The sequence below is a fragment of the Xyrauchen texanus genome, chromosome 35 (assembly GCF_025860055.1).
Source record: "Xyrauchen texanus isolate HMW12.3.18 chromosome 35, RBS_HiC_50CHRs, whole genome shotgun sequence".
NCBI lineage: Eukaryota > Metazoa > Chordata > Actinopteri > Cypriniformes > Catostomidae > Xyrauchen > Xyrauchen texanus.
Window position 1 is genome coordinate 32,775,783 of NC_068310.1, and position 21,717 is coordinate 32,797,499.

General features: G+C 37.8%; 1 protein-coding gene across 1 annotated transcript in view; it reads left to right on the plus strand.

The window, feature by feature from the left end:
• The window catches only part of LOC127628812 (von Willebrand factor A domain-containing protein 5B1-like), a 52,840-nt gene continuing 31,123 nt past the window's right edge, over nt 1–21,717 (plus strand). The window contains exons 1-10 of the mRNA XM_052105721.1: nt 1–139; nt 687–845; nt 1,898–2,117; nt 2,249–2,394; nt 2,641–2,772; nt 5,644–5,768; nt 7,969–8,145; nt 12,108–12,218; nt 16,482–16,684; nt 21,601–21,715. Of these exons, the coding sequence (XP_051961681.1) occupies nt 1–139; nt 687–845; nt 1,898–2,117; nt 2,249–2,394; nt 2,641–2,772; nt 5,644–5,768; nt 7,969–8,145; nt 12,108–12,218; nt 16,482–16,684; nt 21,601–21,715 (1,527 nt within the window). The remainder of the gene's footprint in view (nt 140–686; nt 846–1,897; nt 2,118–2,248; nt 2,395–2,640; nt 2,773–5,643; nt 5,769–7,968; nt 8,146–12,107; nt 12,219–16,481; nt 16,685–21,600; nt 21,716–21,717) is intronic.

Genomic DNA, 21,717 nt, shown 5'->3' on the forward strand with positions numbered 1-21,717 from the left:
ATGCCGGGCCTGATCAACAAGAGCAAACGCAGCGCTCTGCCTCTCAGTGTCTCAGACATCACTTCCTGTGTCAGGGGTTACACCCTGGCAATGACAGCTTCTTTGACCTATGAAAACATTGAGGGTCACTCTATTGAGGGTGAGTATGCTGACTGTCTTGCACATTGCTATCACTTATGCTCATGATTAGGGAGCCATGTATTCAAATTTAGAATGCAATTCATCCACACTGAATGATACCTCATATCATGAAGCTTGATACTGAGAGGTGCAGCCCCAATACTGATTTCATATATAACTTTTTATAAATGTCTCATAAAACATGAGACAGGGTATTGAATCTAACTGATGAGGAAAACCACTATTGTGATTCTTTGCCTTCAACGTAAGGATGGATTCCCTTCCCCTCACTCGCCCCAACCAAACATCATCGGACATGTGTGTGAAGTCTGAAAATGTCACTGGAAGATTGTTGCTCTGCAGTCTCTGATGCCATATTGACTCACACAGATTGTATTTTGCATTGGTCAGTGCTGAAAGCACTTAAACAAAGGATCTGTCAAGTGCAAAATTCACTTTGTGGAAAGATCGGTTTCTGCCGTTGCATTACAAAAAATGCATTCTCAATAAATGTGACTGATCACTAAACTCAGTCTTTTTTTATTCTCTTTTTGCGACACATGCAGGAATCTTTATATACCCTATGGATGAAGGCAGTGTGGTGGTTGGGTTCGAAGCAATGATTGGCAGCCAGATAATAACCGTGCAGGTCAAGGACAAAATGAAAATCGATGACTGTTACCTTGATTGCTGTAACGCTAATGGAACCCCTCAGAATGGAGGTGGTAATATTGCTCATTTCATTTCTGATTCTCAACTAAAAATGAAGGCACCATGCTGAATAGAACTGTGCAGACCAGCATAAATTGGCTTGCTGGTTTAAGCTGATTTATGTTAGTAAGTACTGGTCGTCCTGTTTGACAATTAGACATGTTGTTCACTAGATTTCCCAATTTGATTCAATTCTGATTCACAAGCTCCCGATTAGATTCTGAAATGACTTGCTTAGATTCTGATTCATTTGGGTATATTTCAGTTATAATGGTAATTTTGCTGACATATGAAAAAAATTTTCCCTTAGTTAATCCTGTAAATTATACAGGGAACTTCTTGGTAGGCCTCCATTACGAAAATATATATATAAAAAATGATTAACAAACTATGCAGTTCATTTGAGATTTATTGAACCAATATAATAATCAAAACAACCAAAACTGATTTAAACTGTAAAAGTAAAAGACTGATCTTGGAATTTTAAGAATCTGTATTGGGATTATTCAAATGAAGATTATGCGATTAATCGGAAAATCTATATTTTTACCCATTCATCAAAATATGCCAGCAAGATCTTGACCATGTATGTTGTTTGACCATGAAAGTCTTGCTAATTAATCTGGTTAAAGGAATATTCCAGGTTAAATATAAGCAAAGTCCTTTTCAAGGCAAGTGAGTCCACTCAGTGGCCATCTTTAGAAGGCTAAAGCTATTATCTATATCCATGGAGACATGCGGCATTAAAATACAGCTCCTATCCTCGAATGGATAAAGACTGAAATCTCCAAAATGGTTGGTCAAGATTATAATAAAATATTTCATATTAGCATTAAAATCTGACAACAATGGTATCATAAATTGCGCTTCTTTAGCTCAGATCACTGAGTTGACTCACAGGCGATGTCTGTATTTCAAAGCTGATTGGCTCTTTTACCTGTGAGGCAGGACTTCCTTTTCTACATCCACTGTCCGTTCCAATTTCTCCTATTCATTTTAAAGTGATAGTGCACCCAAAAATGAAAATTCTCTCATCATTTACTCATCCTCATTTACTCATCCTCAGGACATCTTGTTCTGGATGAAGATCAGGAGAGGACAGTGCTGGTGGTGAATTTGGGGGTCATTCCTGCTTTGGAGACCATCAACATACAGGTCAGCACCTCTTCTGAGCTGAGCACACTCCCGAATGGTGGAATTCGGGTCACCTCACCACCCGTCTGCTCTCCGAGGGTCCAGCGTTCCGTCAAAGAGGAGCAGGCGTTTTCGCCCAGCACAGCTAGAAGGTACCAGAGATTTGACTTTTCCATCTTTTTTTGAGTCGTATTAGGCCTCAGATCTCACATTGGTTTTTACATACTTTATGAAACTGAAAATGGATCTGTGAAATGATGATGAGGTTGCTGACTTGTTTCAGGAGGGTTCAACATCATTGTGCATTGGGAATTGACCAGACAGCTTCAGGTGTGTGTTTGGCTTCTCTGTTGGAGGAAGAGACCATCAACTCCATCGACTATGAGTTCAACTTCCAGCTTGAGATCAGAGGACCATATCTACTGGCAGGTTAGTACCTCCATCTTAACATTGGAACACAAGACAACCAGTCTGTGGGTTCAAAGCCCTCGCAGAGTTTGAAAATGAGTGTGAGAAAGGTGTAGATTGTTAAAAACCGACTACATTATTTCAGCGCAGCAGTTGTATGCAGTAAGCATCCTTTTGTTGGAGTTGCGTAGCAGTCTAGTCCTTGCATGTGGTCTAACACCTGTTGCTCCTGCTTATTTTAGATACTTTAGAAGATTCTCTTTGCAGGTGTGGAGAGTCCCTCTCACGCTATCCGGGCGGACGCTGACCCCTCGGCTCGCTCTGCATCCACCATAGTGGTCACACTGGCTGACAAGTACACCTACGACTGCCCCGTGGAGATATTGATCTACCCCAGTGGCGAGTAACACTACGCATACGTTTATTTATTCACTGTACTGTATTTCATGATGAGAACTTCATAATGACTTTACTTCTTAAACTAGACTATTGAGCGTCACTTTTAATATTGGTCATCTTTGGGGTTAGAGATTTTTGAAAACCCCTAATCCTAACAATAAACTTTTTTTGCTGTTTTTTGCAACAGACATGAATGATACCTCCAATCATTGAAAATGAATGGACATTTTGCCTGTTGGGTGATAAAACGGGAAAAAATTTATAAAAATCAAATAGTGAAGGACACTAGTCATATTTAAGGATAAGAATATTACAGAGGCTCTTTTGACTTGGGCAAGTATGCAACCGCCTAGCAACCACCCACAATACCTTAACAACCACAATACCTATACAACTGCGTAGTTAAATGTTAACAAACACTCAGAGGGGGCCTGGGTTGCTCAGCGAGTATTGACGCTGACTACCACCCCTGGAGTCACGAGTTTGAATCCAGGGCATGCTGAGTGACTCCAGCCAGGTCTCCTAAGAAACCAAATTGGCCCGGTTGCTAGGGAGGGAAGAGTCAAATGGGGTAACCTTCTCTTGGTTACGATTAGTGGTTCTCACTCTCAATGGGGCACGTGGAAAGTGGTGCGTGGATTACAGAGGGTAGCATGAGCCTCCACGTTTGAGCACCCGGATTGAGGTGAGTAACCGCACCACCGCGAGGACCTACTAAGTAGTAGGAATTGGGCATTCCAAATTGGGAGAAAATGGGATACAAAAAAAAAAAAAACACTCAGAAAACATTCATTAAAGCCTGGCAACTAAACGTAAGTTTTAGTGTAACGTGTTGCATAAAAGTTTTACCCAAAGCATCTTACAGTGCCTTTTTTTAACCCCTGCACTGAAAAAGAATATTTTGTGATGAAGTAAATATAGCAGAAAAGATTAAGTACTTTTTACTTTGAATAAGTAAGTTTATGCATGATCTTTCCTAGATCTTTTAACAAATAAGAGGTCATTGTACTTTAAAAACATACTGTACATTTCTGAACTCAAAACGTCCTCCTCAATACATAAAGAGCATTTGTTGAAGCCAAGCTGCCAAAACAACTCATTCTCTACTTCCTTCACATTGTGCTGTCACACTGTGGTAGACATTTGCATCTGACCGCCTCCACAACAACACGTCAATGCCTACTTTACATTATCTCTACCTTAACCCTGCCTGGTAGCAGTGAACAGTGAGATAACAAGGAGAGAGCAGGTCAGTCAAGAGCAGAGAGCCAATCAGAACAGTGGACATTTACTGTCAAGTCTTAAAGGAGAAGCAGCACCAAAACTGAATGTTTCAGACAGGGTGGAAAATTATCATGTTTCACAATTATGTGGCTGTTTTTTGTGCAATAAAATCTATAAAACCTATAAAAACCTATTCACTTGCCCCCATCCCTCTATATTTCCCTGCCCACTCCATCATGTATCTCGATCTCCTCCGGTGGGGTCTGCGAGTCATAAATGATTCTCACACTGCCCCGATAGATGCCTCACTCTTCAGTTGACCGAATGCTAGTATTGTGCAATTGAATTCATCAGGAAGCCATGGCAGCATTGAGCACATCCATATAAGCAGCAGTGCTGAGGAAGCTATTTTAAAATGAAAGCTTCCCAAACTACAAATAATACAATAATAAATACTACAATCAAGCTACTTTTTTGAAAAAGTAGTTACACTATATATAAGCCATAGTGGCAATAGGTATATATATATATATATATATATATATATATATATATATATATATATATATATATATATATATATTATACAGCAATACATTTTAGATACAGTAGATTTATTAAACAGGCTTTTCTAAGGACACACCTATGTACATATGCACTTGTAGCATTTCCTTTTGGTTAAATCACTACATAAACAGGGTTTTTCGGTTGCTGTGTCAAATTAAATGTAGTTTGAAATGTAGAAAAACACATATCGAGATCCCGACATTCGGAATTGCACTCCGTCCTGTGTTTGAACGTAAGAACGCATCCTAATCTTATGCTGTCGCTAGTATCAAGCAAGCCTGAGTTTGGTTTGCTGTCGGAATAGCTGCACATTGCATATATAGCTGGAGTTGTGTTTACTATCCCCTGCTGAAAACAAGTGTTTTTTAATGGGCGGCTATAGTAGAGTGGGTCGCCACTAATCGCAGGGTTGGTGGTTCGAATCCCGGCCCACACGACTCCACATGCCGAAGTGTCCTTGGGCAAGACACTGAACCCCAAGTTGCTCCCAATGGCAGGTTAGCACCTTGCATGGCAGCTCTGCTGTCATTGGTGTATGAATGTGTGTGTGTGTGTGTGAATGGGTGAATGAGTCACAGTGTAAAGCGCTTTGAATACCGTTAAGGTTAAAAAGTCACTATATAAGTGCAGACCATTTACCATTTAATGCATAATTTTTTATATAATTAATCACATTGAACAGCCCTAATTTCAATACAAAATAGAAGATGTAAAATACCCAGCAAGGACGGAATCAGTGAATCAATTCTTTAAACAGGTTCATATACATGAACAATCTGAACAAATCTTTTCAATAAAATGAGTCAGATTTTCCAATGCTTCGTATGAGCGTGCCCATTTACAGTTATGTTAGAGTCTCACTGTGGCACGTTGACATGCCAAGTTAAAGCACTTAATATTTTTTAAATGCATCTGGAGACACCTGCGTTCTGTTCTATTCATTACGCTATTTTTTTAAAGCATGCCTTTTCAAACCAAGGGTTCGTTCTGCCCCTTTGAATGTCATAACTCAGTGTTTATCTTCAAACTAGTGCTCTCTTTTGTTGAATAGAGAGAGTAATTCTTCTTTTCTCTTTGTAGAGCCTCATCTGCCACATGTTCTCATTGAGGACGGGGACATGACACCAGAGGAATACGATGAACACCTGAAAGGAAGAAGTGACTACATCAAGGCCACAAAGAAGGACTGCAGTAATGAGAAGATAGTAAGTGCAAGAATTGAGACAAAAAGAATGAGAGTGCGTGAGCGTGTGAAATATTCCTGTATATGTCAGTCACCCCGCTCCGAACGTGACTGGAACCGGCGTCTCTGGTGTGGGAGGTGGGTGCGCCAACAAGGATGCTAAAGTCTACAGGCTCTAGCATCAGTCGCTAGTGCTATCTACCAGCTATCTACAAGCTGGCTCCCATTTTTGGAAATAGTGGAGATGATCTGTGTTGCCATTTATTAGGATGCTTTTTGTTACTTTTGGACAGAAATGTAATCTACTGTAATTCATGAATGTAATTCTCATTCATGTCCTTTCAACACAAAAGTGTGACAAATTGCCAAATGTAATTCATGAGTCTTTCAAATGTAGGCCCTCACTGTTATTTTAATGTTTGTAAAATACTTGTCGCCTTATAAAATGTTTCTTCAGTTCACTTGGCTTTTAACAACTGTCAGTATCTAACATATCCCAGAATTACTTTTGATTCTGTAAATGTGTATATTTGCAAAAAAAATTATTTTGCCACCTTTAGGGAGTAAGCACTCTCAGAGTTCTTAACATCAAACTATTCGATTTTGTTTTACACTTTTACTTAAAATCAGGTAAATTAGGGCATCTATTGAATAGAAAATCACTTGCCGTTTCAAGTTAACTGTTGCCTCAGGAAAGTGGGAATTAAGTGGAACGTTAGCGCAGATGCATGTTTCTCAGGAGCACAAAGCTTCAATTGCATCCTTAATCGAGTGCAATTCCTCAACAGGAGGCAGAGAACATTCAACCCTAAAATTATCATGAATAGAGGTTTCTATGGAAACCTTCAAAGGTCTCTAGCTCAGTCCATGGGTGATGAAATCAGAGTAAACTCCGCCTCCTTTGGGATGTATGCTATTTTAATAATATCTTTAAAAGGGGATTCTGTGAACTTTAAACGATTTTTAAAATTCTGGTCATGGCTCATATATGCACACTTGATGACTGTCTAGCTTAATCAATAATTTATGGAAGTGTGTTCATCAAACATGTATTAAAGAATTATTTCACTCAAAATGTAAAATTCTGTCCTCATTTACTCAGTCTCATGCCTTTTAAAACCCACACGACTTTCAACTTCTGTGAAACTCAAAAGGAGTGATTTAAAGCAGAACGTTCAGTCTGCTCTTCTACATACAATGAAAATAAATGTTGACCACCACAGCTGTCAAACAAGATTGAATGAAATATGGCTTTTATTTCAGTCTGTTCCTGAGTGCAAATTTCCATTATCAGAAAGAAATAAGCAATAATATTTTGCATAAAAAAAATGAAGCATTTCCCTCATTTCTCATGACTGTGATTTCTCATTACTGTAACTTGTTATTTCTCATTACCATTGAGAAATTGGAAATTATAAAAAAAAAAAAAAAAACAACAACTAAAAATTAAAAAATTTGGATACATAACAGCAATGAGGAATGAGGGAAAATGTGCTTAATTGTCATGAAAATAATGTCACAATTCAAAAGATCTTAAAGGGGCCATGATATACCATGTTTTATTATTTTAGTATGTTCCTTGATGTTCACTTATAATATTAGTCATTATCACTTAAAAACATGATCATTTTCCACCCTCATTCTGACCCTCTGTCTGAAACACTCGGTTTTGGTGCTGCTTCTCCTTTAAGACTTGACAGTAAACGTCCACTGTTCTGATTGGCTCTCTGCTCTTGTCTGACCTGCTCTCTCTTTGCAATCTCACTGCTCACCGCTGCTGGGTGGGGTTACTGAAGTGATGAGGTAAAGTAGGCATTGACATGTTGTTGTGGAGGTGGTCAGATAAAAATGTCTACCACAGTGTGACATCACAATGTGAAGGAAGTAGAGAATGAGTCCTTTTGCCAGCTTGGTTTCAACAAATGCTCTTTATGTATTGAGGAGGAAGTTTTGAGTTCTGAAACTTACAGTATGTTTTTCTGGTACAATGACCTCTTTTATGTCAAAAGATAAAGGAAAATTGTAGTCCTCGTGTCATGACCCCTTTAGTAGTCCTTAAAAAATCCTTCATTACTTTTATGCAAAACATAAATGCCCGGACATGTTTTTGTGAGATGTACCATTACAGTTTTAACCATTGTTGCTTTATTATGCACGTCTTGCCCTTTTGTGTAATATTGGATAATGACTGCCTCTCTCACTAGTGTCTCTGTGGTGTGTAGGTGGATATCATTCGTAAAAGGCTTCATAAAGACGTCCTCCACAACCCTGTGGCCATGCTCAACTTCTGCCCAGACCTCCATTCTACTACTTCTGATCTACATAGCATCCAGGGAGAATTCATCTTCCTCATTGACCGCAGTGGAAGTATGAGTGGGGTCAACATCAATCGGGTTAAGGTAGAGTAGGATACTTGTGTGTTCTGCAAAAAATGAACTGCGCCCTTCAGTCCCAATATGCTCATTACATTTTGAAGACATCCTAACTTATTAAGTGTTTAAGATTATTACAAACTGCCTTAGTTGTGTAAATAACCATTAATGAATGAAACGGAACAAGGTTTATAAACACACAGCCAAAGCTTATATTCCAAAGAGGCTGTTCTATATTAGTTTCAACCCCAGACACACAACCAGTTGACAGTTGACAGTTTACTAGACTGCATATTGAACCTCAAAATGGGCAAGAGATGACTAAATTAAAATCCGTCAGATCAAATCAGAATGGTTGGCAAGACAGGGTTCACAGGTTTTTTACCAGTCTGGCATCGTTTTTTATTGAAAAATAATAGGATGCTGCAATAAGTGCATCTGAAAAAGCACTACTAAAGATACATTTGCGATGCTTTTGCTGGGGATATAAAATGAATGGTGCACTCAGTAACTTTTTGTTTGTATCATCTTGGACTTACAGTGACACTTAGTGGTGTGGAAGCAGCATCATTCAAAGTCAATAGTTTTCAGTTACAGATGACATTGTAGAAATACACTTTTCACAATCAGCCATGATTCATTTAACCCAAGAGTGAAAGGGTCCAATAACAAGACGGTTACTGAGATTAAGCGAGTAATATTCAGCTGGTCATATGATTCTAAAATGGCAGCCCCCATGAGGGCACCCCTGCCCAATAATAAAACAGAGTCCTCATCTCATGTGAGTGGTCACGATTTTATAAATATTTTTCAAAATTACAATTAAATTATTTTGGAGTAAAGCTATTTAAATGGGGAAAATGTTAAATATCACAATGTCCCTTATTCATTGATATATTCACTTGATATTTATTGACTAACTAGGCTGAAAATGTCTTTGAACATTTTTATGATAACACTTTACAATAAGGTTACATTTTTTTACAGTATTTATTAATCTTCTGTTAATGTTAGTTTATAAAAACTCAATTCTTCATTGTTGGTTCATGTTAGTATCGCCTTAACTAATATTAATATATACATTTTTGGTAACACTTTAGTTTAGGGATCAGAAATTAGACAGTAATTCATGACTAATAATTAGAAGTGAATAGTTATGGACTTGTTTGGCATTATAAACTATTTATCAAGCCTTTATTTGCTGATTTCTTATTCTTACTTATAGCCCTTTACATTTGCTTTTGTCATGAAAATTAATTTCTTTGGTAAAAACAAAACATTTAAATAGCTAATATGATGCAAAATGCCTCCTTTTTAAGTTCTCAGTACTCTGTGTTAATGTGCGGCTTATACTGTAAGTATAAATACATGTAGAATGCATATGGTATTTCAACAAAGCAAGGAAGCTTAGGGTAAAGTTTAGGGGTAGGGGTTGGTGTAGGGTGTTTGTGGGACTCTAAATAAACACAATAAACATGCTGCAGTGATGCCACTATACTATATGGTAGTATTAAATTAGCAGTGAAAATAGCATCTAACACTATTTGCCCTTAGTGCAAAGAGGATGCTTTTATTGCTATTTACACCAAGCAACAAAAGCGCCTTCTATATTTATTTTATACTGATACTATAAGTTGCACATTCACACAGTGTAATGAGAAACTGTTAAGGATGTAGTTTTCACCGTACAAGCAATTAGTTCTAAAATTCTGAACTAAATGTGTCAAATCAGACCTTGTGAGCAATGTATTGAAGAAGCCACAAAATGAAATAACCAGCTTGATGCATTCAGTGACTCTCAATTAGCTACGATAATTGAACACAGTAAGTCTCCGTGCTGAGATTGGATATTTGGTGTGTTCTGAATGTGTGTCTGTGTTTGTGTGTGTGTGCTCTGTTAATGGGGCTCTGCAGTGTGTGACGCACGAGACAGCGATGACTTACTGCAGTTTTGATTGAGGATGCTCCCCATCTGACCACACACACAAAATGCCCAGAATCTAAAGGCTCAGGTCACTGGAGTGGTAATTTCCTTGAACCAGAAGACAAATTGATCCATACTGAAATGTCAAATATCCAATGTGATTCCTCCTTGGAATTGAAGGGCAACAGTAGCTGTCTTTAGTAAGATGGAGAGGAAATTAATTTAAAGGGTAGCTTACCTAAAAATTGAAATTCTGTCATAGTTTACTCACCCTAATTGCTTTACAAACCTGTGTACTATTATTTTTCCATGGGACATAAAAGGGCAAAGATTGCATATGAAGAATGTCTACAAATTCAGTCTGTTCCTCACACAAAGCTATCCTATTGGTTCAGAAGACTTGGAATATAGTGCACAAGATACTTTCATGGTGCTTATGTGTTATTTCTGATGCTTAAAAACACACCAGTCCCATTTCAGTGGAATTGCATGGAAAAGAGCAACATTATTTCAAAATGTCTCCTTTTGTCATATGAATTTGGCACGACATGAGGGTGAGTTAATTTTTGTAGGATGCTATTTGCACACTGGTGCAAATAATGATAGATGCTATTTACACCATGGTGCAAATAGTGCCAGATATTATTTGCAACCCCACCCTGGTGCAAATAATGGTAAATACTAATTGCACCAAATCCTTGGTTTTACTACAGTAACCATAGTTTCACCATGGTGTTTTTTTTTTTGTGAGTTTACAGTAACCACAAAATGATCCATGGTTACTTCATATATTATAACCACATTACTGTAGTAACACCATGGTTAATTAAATGAAAACTATGGTTTCTGCCAAAAATATGGTTACTACAATATTACTGTAGTAATACAGTGATGCAATCTACACACAAGTGACAGCGAGCCTCAGGAATAAGAGGAAGGGAACGAGTGCGATCGACATTCACTGTGACCGAAATCAACATTTATATTCATTTGTATCTATTATTTTAAGAAGTAAGAGTGGAAACTCTTGGATGAGAAAAAGAGTGGGACAAAAGGCGGAATTGAACCGGGTCACCAGGACAACATCACACATTCACACCATCTTTACACCCCACCTCACTACAGTGACACCTATTGTCTGGTTTGTCGTATATTCCAGCTGCACCGTGTGGCAGATGCTATTTACACTGGCTTGCAAATATTTTTTTGTGTACTATTCCTTTAAGGACTGTGTATTATCATTATTTTTCGTTTCAATTCTCAATTACCCTTCATTAGCTTTGTAATACATTCAATAAAGCACTGGCAGATCTAATCATTTTACTGTAAATATGCTTTCCCTTCGTATTTGACAAACACATTCATGTTTACAAACCTGATGATACCCTTATGCTGGAAATGCTGTCATGTCAATTGCATGCTGTTCTACATGCTGTCAATCTGGTGAAAAGCAGTCTTCTAAATTATATCTCTTACCTTACTTGAGTCATAATGAATGCATAACCTGGTAGAATTGCCATCTGCTCAGCGAGAAGTGTAGGATGGTAGTCTAATGGTTTAGGTTCCTGACTGCTAACAAAGACTGTTATTAAGGGTGACACCATTGAAAAGACTTTATTGGTCGGTCGTTCACTAATCAAAATATTGTGGGGCATGCATCGGTGGTGGTAATGGTCTTGCCCTTGTGGAAGGCACTTGACCCTGGCTACTATCACTGCAATTAGTTTACTGCAAGATGCCTTCGATTATAAGCATTGTGTTAAATGGAAAATTACTATATTATCTGAAAAGTACTATTAAAATATTGTGAGGTTGCCAAATGTAATGACAAATGTAAACAAAGTTTGGAAATGCGACCTGACCAGTGGTGTAATGCACAATGCAGGGGCCCACTTGCAAGGCGTTGGAAAGGGCAGTTCATCCAATGGCCTCTTTAAACGCCTCTTCTCTTTCATTCCTGTCCCCATGCTTCCCTCTACTTCCATTGTACCTGCTCTCCATTATCTAAACTGCTCGTCTTACACCCTCATTTACATTGATCTCACTCTTTTGTATGTGTTCACAGGATGCGATGGTCGTGATCCTGAAAAGTCTTTTCCCAGCTTGTTTATTCAACATAGTTGGTTTTGGATCCAAGTTCAAGACGCTGTTTGCCACCAGTCAGAGTTACGATGAGGTAGGTCACCCGAAGGGACTCGTTGCAAAGTCCTCATTAGAACTGCAGTTACACTGAGATGGTTTTTACTATGATGAGGATAAATGTTTGTGTTTTTCAATTGGCAAACACTGCACATTTTTGTCTTGTTTGTAAAAACATCACAACATCCTTAAAACCAGATAACATTATGAAACTTGATAAGCATTAAAAGTTATTAAAAAGTGATATTAATGGGCAATACAATGTTAAACCATATTAATATTCTATCATAAAAATTCTATTATTTTTTTTTATTAAAAAAATAATTATAACTATAACCTTTATTTTCTTACCCCATTGTCTATTTTTATGCTTAAAACTAGAAAATTTTTAAGGATGTTTAGATATTTTTACTGTAAAAGAACGTACAAAAATACTTTTCTAATTGAGTATTTTTCTTGTTTTCCAAACATTCTTAAAACAACATTTACTTGAGAAGCAAAATGACATAATCATTACTAGGGCAGTCAATCAATGAAAATTTGTAATCAAATTAATAATATGACGCTCCAATTAGTTAATTGCAATTAATTGTGTACCAATATTTACTGAGAAAGGCTCCAAATTAAGGTGATTTATAATCATTTAAATTATTATAAATATAATATATAGGCCTATAATAACGTAGGCGCATTGGCATGTTCATGCGATAATTGACGCGATACAACCGGAAGTGCAACTCCGCTTGTTCAGAGATTCTTTTATTTACCGGGATAATAACTTACGCGGCTCTATCATAGGAGAGAGAGCGTAGCGGTCAACAAACATGTTGCGACGTTAAGTCACCGTTTGCGGATATCATACAAATTAATTGGGAAAGCCGCAAACTGGCACCTAACAGTCACAAAAAGATCTGTGTCTTCTCAATAAAACAGCAATTTTATCATAGTTAACTCCAAACATTCAGTCCAAAAGGATCGATTAGTGTAAAACATGGTGAAGATTAGCAGACAGGCAGGCAATTCTTTAAGTGATGAGCTGTTTCCTCACAAAAGTAGTTTATTCAGCACACTGAAGCATTTCTTCATTATAGACATCAGTTCAAAATGACAGTGCTGATCACCATCAACCAGGGGTGGAAAGAGTACTGAAAAAGTGAGTAGATATCTGGTAATCAGAAGGTTGCTGGTTCGTTCCCCACAGCCAAAACCATTGTGTCCTTGAGCAAGGCACTTAACTCCAGGTTGCTCCGGGGTGATTGTCCCTGTAATAAGTGCACTGTAAGTCGCTTTGGATAAAAGCATCTGCCAAATGCATAAATCACATGCGTAAATGTAAAAAACCTGTCTCAAAAGTACTAAATGTTTAAGTAGTGTAAGTAGTGTAGAAGTACTGTTACTTCCCAAAAGAATGTAGTGTGAGTAGAGTAAAAGTACCGGTCCTAAAATCTACTCAAAGAGTAAAAGAGTAAAATAAACACTGTATGCTGCAATTTCAAAATATAGCATATAATTAACATTTCATTTTATGGCTGTTTGCCAGAAAGAATGAAAAATATAGGTATTTTATCAGTATTTTTGGCTGTCAACTTTTAAAATTCATCATCTATGATAAACACTACATGAATCTGAATCCAACAAATAAAAGGGAGACATGATAACAGAGATGAAAAGATGAAAAAGGTATCTTCAATACACTGATGGGCATTTTTATATCATAATGTATGAAACAATTACATTCAAATCAGTTCATGTGTGGGGTCTGAATTGCCCTTAATGCCGACAGAACCAATTATTGTTGTGCATAAAACAATGCATAGAATGCAAAAAACACTTATTTTTAAAATGTTTATTCTATTGCATGAATACTTTTAAAGCTATTAAAATTATTCAGCCAAAGGCAGTAAGTGATTTTCTCATTTTCTGGTTATTGTTCTCATGTTGTTGTTTGATTAATAGACTTTTAATGACACACTTGTTACGAATGGAGGCAGACGAGGAGAGCGGATATAAATGCAAACTTACTTTATTAACTTAGACAATCAATAAACACAAAGGAAAACCCTCAATGGGGAAAAGAACATAACACTGAACACACGATGAAAACAAAACTGAGAACTCGGGCAGGGAACACAAACCAGGCATGACAACATTCAACGATAGACAGCGACTGAACAAACAGACAGAGTTTAAATACATGGACAAAGGACAAAGGGGCCAATGAACAAACAGAACTCAAACAAGATAACAAGGGGATAAACAGAAACCATTGGCAAATTAACGAGGGCAGGTGAAAACAATGAACAGAGAACACGAACGCTAACAGGGAGACTGTGGAGCTAAACAAGGGACAAAAAAAAAATGAAAACTACGGAATTACAAAAGTGACAAAAATGACAACCAAAGGGTAACAGTGAGAACAAGACGAGGTATGCCTAACAACACTAGACTAGACAGTGGTCTATTCGGTTACATGTACATGTGGCAGGACGGAGGGCGGGGCCGGGTCGTGATGCTACATACCCGGCCCCTAATCAGGCTAATCAAGCCTCAGAGAGGGATAAAGGCCGACTGGAGACTGCAGTGGGACAGAGAGAGATTTACGGGCAGCTGTCCTACACCTTTGTGTGTTTGTCTTTTTGTTTCAGTTCTTCATTAAAATATGATTTATATTGTCAAGCCGGTTCTCGCCTCCTCCTTTCCATTAATCGCTTTACAATACACTTCAAGTCTGACGTTTTGATACAAATCCACTGTTTATCCCATTGCTTACATTCACTCTAAGCATAACTGACTGTGCTTACATTACTACCTCGCAAAGCGCATATACTGTAGTTAATCTATTTGATTTTATCTAGATCAACTTGCGGTTGTCTTGCTATCGTGATTGCATCCCTGGTCTAGATGTAGAACATAGGCTAAATATCGAAAATTACTCAAAAGTTTATCATCAATATCAGGGATTTTTGTTCCGATAAATATCGGGATTGTTTTATTCCCTATAACCTAGCTAACATTGTATAAATCCCTTACAGCAGCCCAGTAATCTCAGCGATAGATAGCAAATTTACAAGCAGAAATATGATTAGACGTATAATTAATGCCGATATCTCAACTGGCTAGTTCAAACTAAACTCACATAACACAATAAAGCAATTGGCCTTCTTTATTGTGTAAAGTACTTATAGGTTCGGTCTTGGATGTTCAGGTGCTGTACCCCTGTTTGAGGCGTCCTCCACATCTAAAACAGCCTGAATATTTTGGCGCCAGGTCTTCCGCTGCATTCAAGTTTTCTATTTGTGATTTAATTTGACAGGAGTCACGAGACTCTCCCTAGCCAATCAGATTGTTGGATTAAAATAAAACCAGGACAGGGAAGTAGCGAACACAGGCAGAGGGAAAATAGCACAGTAAAAGTACAGTTACAGCACATAAAATGTACTCAAGTATCCCATTATAAAATTACTTAAAACAGTAACATTTCTGGAAAAAAACAACTTAATTACAGAAACAAGAGTATTTGTAATTTTGTTACTTTACACCCCTGCCATCCACTTGAATTGCATGGACTTATACAGAGCTGAGGTATTCACCTAAAAATCCTTGTGTTCTGCTGAAGAATAAAGTCATGCACATTTGGGACAGCATGAGGGTAAGTAAATAATGAGAGAATTAAAATTTTTGGGTGAACAAACCAAGTTTATTTTTCTTACCCATTGGCAAATGGCGTCTGCAAAATGCATAAATGTAAATGTAAATAGGTTTTTCTTGTTTTAAGCTGACTAAAACCCACCAAATTTTGTTGGCTTTCTCTTAAAAACAAGACTTAATATCAATTTAATACATATTAAACATATACAAGGCAAATCTCACACGTGAACTGCCCAAATACTGACAGCTCATTACATGCCCCACCAGAGACAGAAATATACAGGATCTTTGCTACACAACAATAAAAGATGCATATCGCTCTGTCTAACGTGCAGCTTTAGGACTCTCTGATCACTGTCTGATTCATCTTCTTCTGATCTACAGGCAGAAACTAAAATCAGCTAAACTTGTAGTAAAGACTGTAAAAAGTAGACCAATGAAGTAGAGCTTGAACTAAAAGCCTGCTTTGACTGTACTGATTTGAGTGTTTTGGAAGCTGTTCACAGCAAAAAGCTTTTCAAGTAATATTTTCTTGTTTTAGGGATGTTTAGCTATTTTTCCCTGGAAAACAAGACAAAACTACTGATAAAGAAAGTGATTTTTCTAGTGAAATTTCATTAACAAAAGTATCACCAACAAACCTCATTTACAGGAAACTTTAGCTTTGGCTTGTGAACACGTGAAGAAGATTCGTGCCGATATGGGCGGTACAAACATACTAGCTCCACTCAACTGGATCCTACGGCAGCCCATACAGAGAGGTCATCCTCGCCTGCTCTTCCTCCTAACGGATGGAGCCGTCAGCAACACAGGGAAGGTTATCGAGCTGCTCCGTAGACACGCCCGATTCACCAGGTCTCATTTGTATAATTACAGTTGCATGGTACTGTCATAAAATGAGTAGGGTACAATGGGGCTAAAGGCTCCCTGGGATAAAAGGCTCCTTTGATTTTCACTTCTCGCAAAACACTAAACAGCATCAAAAACTACCATAGAAATTTCCTAAACAGCTGTTTGTCACTATGCACTGCAAATTCCTCTTCCATGAGATCATTGTGTGTAATTTCTAAAGTTTGTTTTTATATTTGGTTCGATCTAATATTTAATAATTTTTTAAATGTTGTAAATGTATGTTGCTAATGCTACATATGTCATTTTCAATTTTGTGCAACGTGATTATATTTTTAAGAAATGCAATAACTGTCCAGAAAGTGAAAGGTTAGTATTTGAAGTTAAAAGTCCAACTGTTGCATGGGCTATGCCCCTATTAATTAAACACATTGTTTTTCTTAAGTGGTGGGAATGGATTACTTGAGATGTTATAAAATGCCAAATGTGATTGAAATTAACAAGAAACGATGCAACTTTTTCTGAAGTGGTTATTTTGAAAAGACATGATCTAATTTGTTACTCAAAAAAGCATCTTGCTGTCTCAAAAGTATTTTCAGAACTTCACAAACCGTGCAGTATAACTATTACCCCGGTATCTACACTATATCAATATACCCATACCAATATATCATAATCAGATTGGCACAGATGGGAGAGAAGGTAAATTGATGTCTCTCTGCCTAATCCTTTTAGATTATATTAGCCATAACGCTGCTGGTATTCAGCGATTTTGTTTCCGGTGCTCTGTTGCTTCCGAGAGCTTTTCATCTCTCACCTCCAAGCTATTTATCACCTGCTGAGATGTTCAGCGTAGAGAAGTAGTTATTTTCTAACTCATCCTCTGGAGGAAAGGTTGCAGAAAACGTATTTCAAAAGAATGGAAAAATGTCTAGGTTTAACAGCCCTTATTTCAACGCGATAGACTCAAGTGGAGGTTAGACACAAAGAAGATGGCTGGAAAATTACACTAAAGTATAAATTACACTAAAGTGTAATTTACTGTCTTCAACACCCCTATCACTTCACAGCCGAGAAAGATGGGTTGAGAAAATAGCAGATGTGTCTCACTACACGTCAATGCCATTCTCTGCTGTTTAGACACGACTAGGATTTTCTTTGCTTGCAAGGGTAGAATAATTTGCAGTAAATTCATCAGATCACCATGCATACTTAGAAAATGCTCCACTGAAAATCGGGTGGTGAGCCACAGATGTTGCTCATGTCAAAGGTCAATGTCTTTATTTACTACTATTGGCATTGAGAGTGTATGTGTATTAGCTCAACTGTCTTTTAAAACCCCAGTGAGGCAGAGATCTGGTGATTTTGAGTGAACTTGTTGCATTTTCTGTGGGTTAAGACACAAGCTCTGTTCCAAAACCTAGAGAGCTGCCTATTTAGATTTTTTTTAGACATTTTGAGACATCATAGAGGTGCAAAGCAAAGGTAATTTACAATGTTATGCTACCAGAAACTTACTCTTTGCCAGTATGCATATGTGAATACTTGGCCAATCCCCAGTAATGAAGGACAAGATTCAGCAAGATTTACTTCAAACTGATGCTCTGCCACGATGACATTAGTTGAACTAAAAGAAAGTGTCAATGCCCTAGTGTCAATGCTGTGATGCATTCTGACACATTTCAAAATTTGTGAAATCGAGCTTGTGTATCTTGAAAAGTTTGCATTAGAGATAGAACAATATATCGGTTTTACCAATTAATAGTTTTTCGGTATTTGCTTTTAAAGTTGAAACAGTATAACAGTGGCCTCTAGTATTTAAATAAAAATTGACACTGCGTGGGGATTTGCTGTATCTAAATCCTTAATTTTTTACAATATTCATCCATATTTTCATCCTCACTTTAATACATATTTTGTTATTTTGATTAGTTTTCATGTGTTTATATTCCGCCATACGAATGTGTGAATGCCATGTTGCAACAGCTGGCTGATCAGATCACAGACATGGACCAGCAATATGCAAACTCACTTATTATTATTCTTGGAGATTTCAACAAGGAAAATCTCACACGTGAGCTGCCCAAATACTGACAGCTCATTACATACCCCACCAGAGACAGAAATATACAGGATTTTTGCTACACAACAATAAAAGATGCATATCGCTCTGTCTAACGTGCAGCTTTAGGACTCTCTGATCACTGTCTGGTTCATCTTCTTCTGATCTACAGGCAGAAACTAAAATCAGCTAAACTTGTAGTAAAGACTGTAAAAAGTAGACCAATGAAGTAGAGCTGGAACTACAAGCCTGCTTTGACTGCACTGATTGGAGTGTTTTTGAAGCTGCAGCCACAGACCAGGATAAGTTCATAGATACTGTGACATCATATATATTTGTTTCTGTGAGGATATGTGCATTCCTACTAGGACTTATTTAACATACAACAATGACAAACCATGGTTTACAGCAAAACTCAGGCAGCTTCATCAGGCCAAAGAGGATGCTTACAGATGTGGGGATAAAATCTTGCACAATCAGGCCAAATACAAACTGACAAAGGAGAATAGAGTGGCTAAAAGAAGCTATTCTGAAAAGCTGAAAAAAATGTTTTCCGCTAATGAATCTGCATCAGTGTGGAGAGGCCTGAAAGACTTTACCATCTACAAGACACCATCCCCCAGCACTGTAGGGAATCAACAACTGTCTAACAACCTGAATATGTTTTACTGTAGATTTGAAAAGTCCAGTCTCACACCCCACACCCACTTCACAGCACGCAAACATTTACACCTCCTGCCACCAACCTCCTCCCCTCTCTTGCTTCTCAACATGCACTTAAGATATGTGAAGATGATGTGTGCTGGGTCTTCTGGAACCAGAAGACAAGAAAAGCACAGGGCCCAGATGATATTTCACCCACTTGTCTAAAATCCTGTGCTGACCAGCTGGCCCCCATCTTCACATAGATCTTCAACAGACCACTGGAGCAGTGTTAAGTTCCCTGCTGCTTGAAATGCTCCACAATCATCCCGTCCCAAAAAAAGGACATCACTGAACCCTTTCTGAATCCCCTTCAATTTGCTTATAGAGCAAACAGGTCTGTGGATGATGAAGTCAATATGGGACTGCATTACATACTCCAACATCTAGACAGACCAGGGACTTATGCATGGATACTATTTGTTGACTTCAGTTTGGCTTTTAACATCATCAACACTGCTCTCCTATGAACTAAATTCACCCAGCTCTCTGTTCCCGGCTCTAGCCATCATTGGATCACCAGCTTTCTCACAGACAGCCAGCAGCTAGTGAGAATGGGGAAGTTCACATCCAGCACATGTACAATCAGCCCTGGTGCCCAGTGATGTGTACTCTCCCCACTATTCTTCTCCCTCTACACCAATGACTGCACTGCCAAGGATCCCTCTGTTAAGCTCCTGAAGTTTGCAGATGACACTAAAGTCTACATTTACGCAGCACACTTCCTCTTTGAACTGTTGACCTCTGGCTGGCGCTGCAGAGCACTGAGCACCAGAACAGCCAGGAACAGTTTCTTTCCATCAGGCCATCCACCGAATGAACAGTTAAAACTGCCCCCATATACTTTCCTTTGGTAAAGTGCAACCATGTGCAATATTCAATCCATCCATTCCTACTTATATCCATATTTCATTCATATTCTTTAACATATCCTACCTCTTCTTCAATACATAACATCACCTGCATATAACTGCATATCTGTATATAAAATATTCTAACAACATTATTGCGCTATTGTATATTTCTCTTTTTTTATCTGTTATATTGTATTTTTGTTACGTTGCATTCTCTTGCACTGGAAGCTTCTGACACCATGACAAATTCCTTGTGTTTGTGTGTGTATTAGCATACTAGGCAATAAAGCTTCTGAGATAAGCTTCTGACATGCCAAATGATTCTGAGATAATCAAGTGTTTTTTAAATTGAAGTGAGGGCACGCGACTATATAGTAATATGCCCTGTTAGCACATACTTCGTGTCTCCAACTTCATATCTTGTCAATAATAATTAAACCTTATTTTCATTAAACCTCATCTACAAAAACTCTTCATCTCATCAATATATAGGCTACAAAAAGCTTAACTTGTTAAATACTCAAATATGGAGCAGTGTAACGAAGTAAAGTATCCATTATTTGAAAATAACTGTCAATGGTGTATTTTGGGCTTGTTTATAGTTTAATGTCCTATGTTATACACCAAAACTGATTTTTCTTTTGGTTATTATTGGGATTTTGGTTGAACAATAAACTGCATCTATGATTTTATTCATTTTGAAATCTTGTAGCCTCTATCTCTTTGTCCGTCATAGGACAGAATAAGGAAAGAATACGATTTATTTGAACATTGTATTAATTGATTTTAAAAAACGATTTGCTTGGTTAACAGGATATTGGCCTTTGCCACCATCTTAGTTAACAGTAGCAGCAAAATTCCCTATTGGTCGACCTCTAGTTTGCAGTCATGTACCAACGTAGTGTATGTTTTGAATAGGGTTGCACGAAATATCGGCATACTATATGTTATTGGCGGATAACTGGGAAAATTTAAATATTATCGTGTCGATAGTGGAATTATCGCATATATATTCGCCGATAATTTGTTACTGTTTATTTGCTTGAGACAGAGGATCTGTGACTGAAAAATAGTTAAAAAATAGCTCAACCTAATTACAAATGTACTATTTTACTCTATCAAACTGTATTCAAATCAGCATGCTTATCTAGAATTGTGCAGCGTGAAGCATTTACATGTTTTCATTGATCATAGTATAAATATTGGGTGGTTGGGTTACTTGCTAGTTTTGATTAACAAAAAGTCAGGAATCAACACCCCTGACACTCACTGCACCTGAATCTGTGTTCTGTGTATCATGGCAGGTGTTACGCATTTGGCATCGGTCCAGGTGCATGCAGAAGGCTTGTTTTAGGACTCGCCGCTGTTTCCAGGGGCACAGCTGAGTTTCTTGCTGAAGGGGAAAGATTGCAACCCAAGGT